Raw genomic sequence first — 8,021 nt, 5'->3', positions numbered from 1 at the left:
GTGAATGCCGCCGGTTTACAGCGATTCATTGAAATGCGCACTAAAACGCTATGCGCTATGAAGCGTTTATTGAAGAGAGCTGATACGTAACGGTCTCATTAATCCCACTTCCCAGCACATATGTAGAATTGTAAAGTGACTGAATTTAAGGGGCAAACTAGAACATTCTGGTGTACCTATTGATTACAAACTGAAGGGCGCTGCCATCAGGCCACGCCCTGCGCTCACAGCTCTGTCGAGAGAGGGTGGGTGGCTCTGAAAAGAGCCTTTTGGGGGAGAACAAGGGAGCGAGGATGCGGCGGTTCAGGCATTACTTCTTTGCCGCGGCTTTCTTGGGCTTTGCTGCCTTCTTGGCTGGGCTTTTTGCGGCTTTAGGCTTCGCCGCCTTCTTGGCCGGACTCTTGGCGGCTTTGGGTTTCGCTGCCTTCTTGGCCGGACTCTTGGCGGCCGCCTTCTTCGGCTTCACCGCTTTAGGCTTCTTCGGGCTTTTGGCAGCTGCAGCTGGCTTCTTCACCTTCTTCGGGCTCTTGGCTGCACTCGGAGCTTTCTTGGGCTTCTTCGGGGATTTGTCCACTTTCTTTGCAGCAGGTTTCTTGGGCTTCAGAGACTTCTGGGCAACCTTATTGCTCTCCGCCTGCTTCTTATTGAGCTTGAAGGAGCCGGAAGCGCCGGTGCCTTTTACCTGAGTGAGAGTTCCTTTGGTCACCAAACTTTTTACACCCAGTTTCACGCGGCTGTTGTTCTTCTCCACATCGTAGCCTCCGGCAGCCAGAGCCTTCTTCAGGGCGGCAAGGGAAACTCCACTGCGCTCTTTGGAGGCGGCCACGGTTTTTACGATCAGCTCGGAGACGCTGGGTCCAGAAGACTTGGCGCTCTTCTTGGCTCCTCCCGCAGCTTTCTTCGGCTGCCTCTTCTTCTTGGATGCGCCCTCTGATGGAGGGACAGCGGCGGGTGCAGTCTCTGCCATGTTAACACAGACAAAAGGCACAACAAATAAAAATGCAGTACTACTAGCGCACGAGTCACGACAATCGCGTTCTGGATTCTTATATACACGGCAGGCTGTGCTGTGATTGGCTGCTGGGCGTCCAGTGTCCTGTGCTCTCATTGGCGGGATAAGCAGAAGTGTGAAACCTTTCCCTGTCTGAGTTGCAGGGACAATCAGCTGTTACCTTGTGTTTCCATAGCGCAAAAAAACAGTCATCAATAGCGCATGAGGTGAGCAGCGAGGTGCCTCTTTGCACCACACCCGTACTCCAAGGTCTCCCCTATCCCTGTATGCCCACTGCTAGCCTAGAACCTGCGGACCGGGGCAGGAAAATCGAATTGATACTCACCCACACCAGGCTGGATCTGCCCGGCATGTAACCCGTTTCTCCTTTACTGTGACATTAATATGTCCCACCCGGGCTTCTTCTCTCCTCGCAGCCCTGGAGATAATGAAGGTGAGCTGCGGGACACACGGTGCAGAGCAGTTAGCCTGTTGAAACCATTTAAGCTGATGTGCGAGGTCATGTACACACAGCTGGCTAACACAGGCAGCTTGCATTCCAAGGTAGCCTCTATAAACTCTAGTTTCTATTCCGAGATCAGTATACCTACTAGCACAGTCGATAGCCGAGGACAGCGGGTGCCACATCCACTAAATTGTCTCAAAGAAACCCAAGGAGTTCATCACTCCACTCTGTTTATGCTAGTTATACAGTACGTGTCAGTAAATGGCTATATTCACAAGGTTGTGTTTCTTTCAGACTGCTATGAAACACACCTCCAGCGAAATAGCTTTAGTTTACATTCAGCCAGAGCTCAAATCAGTTCAAAAAAGACTAACGGGTGCAAAAAAACAGTCAAGGGCCAATACTAGGAGTCGGTTGGAAGTGGTTGTTATGCTATTGTAGCACACCACAATGACAGGACCACGGGGCCAGCCTTATAGTATACACTGTAATACTGCTCTTGTTAGTTTAGTTTTTGTCTTGGGCTACTTGGCATAGTAGTCCGGTTTGCATTGCAATCCCTGTCCGCACTCATCTCCGCATTAAGAATTGCGCTAGAATTGCTTTGGGGACTCCTGCCAGGAAACACCGTGGGAATCTAGGCCTAACTTAGTTGTGTGGATTACCTGTACTCTATTTGCGCAGATACTGTACTTATTTGCAGTTTCTTATATAAAGCCTTCTGGAGATATGGCCTCCAGAACTGAACACAGTACTCTACATGAGGTCGTACCAATGACCTATACAGTGGGATTATTACTTCTTTCTTTCTACCGCTGGTACCTCTCCCTATGCAACCAAGCATCTGACTTGCCTTCTTCATTGCTTTGTTACATTGCCTACCTGCCTTTAAGTCCCCTGAAATAGTGACACCTAGACCCCTCTCTTCCTCAGTAGTTTCCATTATAGTGCCATTTATACTATATTTAATCTTTGGATTTTTGAGACCCAAGTGCATGATTTTGCATTTTTTTATTTGACATTAAACTATAGTTGCCATGCTCTTGACCTGGGGTAGCCAACCCTAGTCCTCGAGAGCTACCAACAGTGCATGTTTTGCAGGTCTCCTCACAGAATCACAAGTGAGCTAATTAGCTCCATCTGTGTATCTTTTAAAATGTGTCAGTGATTAATGAGTGCAGCTGTGCAGCAGCTAGGTTGTCTGGAAAATGTGCACTGTTGGTAGCTCTCGAGGTCTAGGGTTGGCTACCACTGCTCTTGACCATTCCTCTAATCTGCCTAGATCACCAATCATTTGTTTTACCCTTCCTGGTGTGTCTACCCCGTTGCATACCTTTGTGTCATCTGCAAAAAGGCACATTTTACCCTCAATTCCATGTGCAATATCACCAATACAGATAATAAAAAAGCACTGGTCCATGTACAGATCCCTGGGGTACCCCACTTGTAACCTTTCCCTCCTTTGACTGTACTCCTTTTACTACAACTCTCTGTTTTCTGTCCTAAAAGCATGCTCTTATCCATTCAACTATCTTGAAATCCAATCCCAAGCTTTCAAGGTTATTTAACAGTCTGCGATGTGGGACAGTGTCAAAAGCCTTACTAAAGCCTAGATAACCTACATCTACAGCCCCACCTTGATCTATTACTTTAGTCACCCAGTCAAAGAAGTCAATAAGATGTGTTGGACATGATCTTCCCCCAGTAAACCCATGCTGTTTCGGATCCTGTAAATTGCTGCTTTTGAGATATTCTACAACTCTTTATTTTAAGAGTGCTTCCATAAATTTCACTACTACTGATGTAAGGCTCACTGGTCGATGGTTGCTTACCTCTTCCTTTCTTCCACTTTTGTGCAGTGGGACTACATTCGCTGTTTTCCTGTGCTCTGGGATTACTCCAGTAGCTAGTGACTGGTTGATTAATTCTGTTATTGGTTTTACCAGCTCCACTTTAAGCTCTTTTAGTATCCTTGGATGTATCCCATCTGGCCCCATTGATTTATCCACTTTCAGTTTTGACAGTTCTCTGGGGACTTACATTGTCCCTCTCAAGAAGACATCCACTCTATGGGGTAGGGAGGCCAATCCCGGGATCGGCGGGATCCCGGGATTTTGGCCTAAAAAAGGCGGGATTTAAATCCCGGGATTGAGCCTTCCAATCCCGGGAATGCGGGATTAGTGCCCGATAGCCACACTGCTGTCTGCCGGTATTTTACTGATAGGAACAGTGTGCTGTAGCGGCATCATGGCGGTGGCCGGGCTGCGCAGCGTGACCCCTGACATCACGTCACGCTGCACAGCCCGGCTGCTGTCATACCGCTATAGCACACTGTTCTGTACTAGGTTGCCTGGCCACACACCTGCCCGCTGAGCAGCTCATCCTCCCTGGCCGCCCGCTGTGCAGCTCGTCCTACCTGGCCGTCCGCTGTGCAGCTCGTCCTACCTGGCCGTCCGCTGTGCAGCTCGTCCTCCCTGGCTGCCCGCTGTGCAGCTCATCCTCCCTGGCCGCCCACTGTGCAGCTCGTCCTACCTGGCCGCCCGCTGTGCAGCTCGTCCTACCTGGCCGCCCGCTGTGCAGCTCGTCCTTCCTGGCCACCCGCTTGCTGGAGATGTTCCTGCTACTGCCTGTCACCACCTCCATGTAAGTGACAGTGCAGTGCAGGCAGGGAGATAGTGGTTTGGGATTATTCTGCCTTTAATTGATTTACGGTGTGGGCAGTTTGGGGGGGATGGGGACAGCTGTGTTTTTTTTTGTATCAGGGAGGCCAATCCCGGGATCCCGGGAATCCTGGGATTGAGCATTTTTCAATCCCGAATCCCGGGATTGAAAAAATGCCCCGGGATTGGCATCCCTACTATGGGGGGAGATTTACTAAGAATACGATATATCATATTCATATTCTTAATACGAATGAATATGAATGCATACGGCTTTTTCAGCCGTATGCAAATTCCTGTTCCGGAAGGTAATATACAAAGCAGTCAGATACGACTGCTTTGTAAACCTCCGATGGCGTATTCATTTGTATTAGCGGCCATATATATGGCCGCTAATACGAATTCATATGGCCATTCTGCACGGATCAGGCAGATCCGTGCAGGCTGTGCTGTGTAAAAAAAAAAAGTCCAAGCATGCGGAGAATTAAAGGGCACGCTGGCCCTTGTAGTTCAACGGTATTAAAAATAGTCAAATAAACACACACTGACAAACACAAGAAAAATAAAACTTTATTTCATCCAAAGCCCACACATACTGATACTTACCTATCTTGAGCCCGTAAGGTAGGTCCCTGGGTCCGGTGTCCTGGGGGTCCGGTGTCCTGGGGTGCTGGTCTGGTGTCCTGGGGTTCTGGTCCGGGGGTCCGGTGTCCGACGCAATCCATAGGGGAACCAGAGGAAGTAAACTTACAACTGTCCGGCGAAGATCACGTCCTCTTCAATTCCTGCAGTAGCCTGCCTAAAATCTAACATCTTTGTTTTTGTGTGCGATGAGTCGGTTTCTGTCTTTATTTTGATCCATACTGCTTGATAGTCACTGTATTATTTATTTATTTACAGTTTCTTATATAGCGCAGCAGATTCCGTTGCGCTTTACAATAGTAGACAGTGATAAAACAAATTGGGTAACAACAGACAGACTTGGAGGTAGGAGAGCCCTGCTGCAAGTTTACAATCTATAGGAATATAGGAGGGAAAGAGGCACCAGTAATAGCATAGCAGTCCCACCAAGTTACAAGTCCAGAAGGGAAGAAAATAATACATAAGTGCCTCAGAGGGTTATGCGTGTAGAACTTAAATATGATAGGCTTGCCTGAAGAGGTGAGTTTTCCGGGAACACTTGAAAGTTTGGAGGCTAGCGGAGTTCTTATTGTGCATGGAAGGGCATTCCATAGGATAGGAGCAGCCTGATGAAAGTCCTGTAATAGTGAATGGGAGCTAGTGTTCCGTGCAGAAGAGAGACGCAGATCTTGTGCAAAGCGGAGTATAACTGTATCCTAGGTTTTCACCCACATTTACATCAGATATTCTGTCACCAGAACTTAGACATAGAATTTGATGGCAGGTGAGACATTCTTGGACCTTCTTCATTTTTTCCATACTTACAGTATTCTCAAAACTAATTCTTATTTTATTGTAATTATTATTATTATTATTATTATTATTATTATTATAATTTGGTCTATTCCAGGCATGATTAAACTGTATTATCATCTGCCACAATTCATGGGAGGCTATTCAACTTGTCAGCTACTTTTTTTTTGCTGAAACAACTTTTCCTCAAATTTGCCTCTTAATCCATTTCCTTACAGTTTCCTGTCATGTCCTAGGACTAAGAATGTTTCCGTCATTTACCTTGACTGTTTGATTTGCCCCTTTTTTTGTGTGCCGTGTCTAAGGTATTACCTTCTGGAGACATGGGCAACGGATCTTAACATGGCACTCTGTACGGCTCTGTATCAATGACCTTTACTGTGGTAGATACAGTACATTAAAAAGAGAATCCCATTGGATCCTTCCTTTTCCATCTCAGAAGTTCCCATCATAGTGTCGTAAAATAAAAAAATAAAAAAATTAGAATATGGACACCTTCATTGATTTATTACAATGTAGATGCCTCATTCTTTAAAACTAGAGACAAAGGGGAACTGGCTGTGGTTGTGGAGACACTATGGGGCTTGAGAAACAGAAGGGCTATGGCTGGAGAGATAGAATGGTGGATTACTTGTGAGATTGAAGGTGGGTTTACTGATAGGACTGGATGATAAGGAACAACCATTGAGGAAGAATAATTTCATTGTCAAGGCATAATAGGCCTGGCTAGGGGTTGAGACGAGAAACAAAGAGGGTCTGTACAGACAGAAGGGGACTGGCTGGGATTGGAGATACTCCATAGGGCTGGAGAGACAGAAGGGTGATGGGAGAAATGTAAGGAGCAGCCAAAACAGAAGGAGAAGGGTAGCGTCATGTAGGCCTCTAACATTAGGCAGCTGCTTAGGGGCAGGATCGGGAGCGGGCATCATCGAGTCTGCCCACCACAAAATCAGGGAATCAGACAAGACATTAAACAGACGTGGAAGACGGAAAAGGACTGGTTGGGAAAAGGGAAGCGACGCAGGGCTTTAGAACCAGAAGGGAATTGGCTAAGGTTAGGGAGAAATCACAAGGCTGGAGAGACAGAAGAAACAGCCAGGTATGAGGAAAGGAGTGGGTGGCAGAGGAAGAAAGAGGGGGTTGGGGGGGGGGGGGGGGGGTAGGGGCTGGAGAGACAGAAGGAGTGCTGGCAGAAGCTGGCTGACAATGGATGAATGGATGGCTGGGGAGACAGAAGGCGCTGATTGTATATTCTCCCTGTACTTGCGTGGGTTTCCTCCGGGTACTCCGGGTTTGTTCCAAAAATATACTGGTAGGCTAATTGGCTCCAAACAAAATTAACCCTAGAGTGTCTGTCTGTGTGTGTGCATATGTGTGGTAGGGGATATAGATTATAAGCTCCACTGGGGCAGGGACTGGTGTGAATGTTCAAATATTCTCTGTAAAGCGATGCGGAATCTGTGTGAGCTATATAAGAAACTGTAAATTAATTCATTACAATCACTTATTTATTTTAGTCCATTCTCGTCCTCAAATTGTCTGTTAAGGTCCTAATTTATGTTTGTGTATTTGTAATAAACAATAAAGACGGATGATCGGTCTCCGGTCGTTGCTGATGATGATCATTAAGTTCTTACCACTCTTCTCCCAATTCACTAACATGGGGATTCTATTGAAGATGGGTTGTTGACCGTAGCACGATAACAGATACAATCTGATTGGTGGTTGCCATTGGCAACAACCCATCTTCAGTGGAACTCCCATCTCAGTAAATGTAGCCCAACGTCACTCACATTGTCATTTGAGGGTTATGCCGTGTGTTCGGGTATTGTGGTGCCGTTTATTGTCCCCAGCTTCTGTTCTTTAGTGTTTTATTAATGGTTTAATAGTTTCAAATGAGAGGATTTTATTAGCTCCTGAAATCATCCCGGAGAGATCGTGCGTTCATTGAAGAACTAAGGTTACACAGAGAGGAGGACCACTTGTTGCATTTCCCTCTTTGGTTCAGATTTGTTGTATCAAAAAGACTCCTCTACCGCACTGTATGTATACAAATGAGGAAAGAACAAACAATGTTGCAAAATCTTATAACAGTGTATGGAATGTCTGTGACTGAGAACGGGAGCTCGATACAAGAAGGTCTCGTTTCTGCTGCTCATAAATCTGCTTGTGTGGATTGTTAACACTTTTACAGCTTTATTCTACTGAGACTCACATTGGTAATGCTGGAATAATCGTTTGTTGAAAATCATGCGACCTTTCCCATCGTGTGCAGCCGCCTCCTGCTGCTGAGGAAGCAGGTCCTGTTCCCAACAGCTTCCCTACGTGTGATAATACCTCCAGTACGACTCGAGTTGTCACTCTCACAGACCCAATGTCATATAGTTACCATCTGATAGGCACACACGCATCATTAGACACGTTTACGCTTGCTATGCAATCAGTGCACGCACAGTATAGAGGATGAGTC

The 8,021-nt window shown here is 46.6% G+C and overlaps 1 protein-coding gene across 1 annotated transcript; it reads right to left on the bottom strand.

Moving 5' to 3' along the window:
* Positions 1–310: 310 nt before the first annotated feature.
* On the bottom strand, positions 311–967 carry LOC146073164 (histone H1.01-like). Its single transcript, XM_083180347.1, has one exon. The coding sequence runs from the start codon at positions 965–967 to the stop codon at positions 311–313; it is 657 nt and encodes a 218-aa protein (XP_083036473.1).
* Positions 968–8,021: the final 7,054 nt, after the last annotated feature.

Source organism: Crinia signifera, chromosome 4, assembly GCF_055691185.1.
Source record: "Crinia signifera chromosome 4, ASM5569118v1, whole genome shotgun sequence".
Classification (NCBI taxonomy): domain Eukaryota; kingdom Metazoa; phylum Chordata; class Amphibia; order Anura; family Myobatrachidae; genus Crinia; species Crinia signifera.
This window is presented reverse-complemented; position numbering and strand designations above follow the sequence as displayed.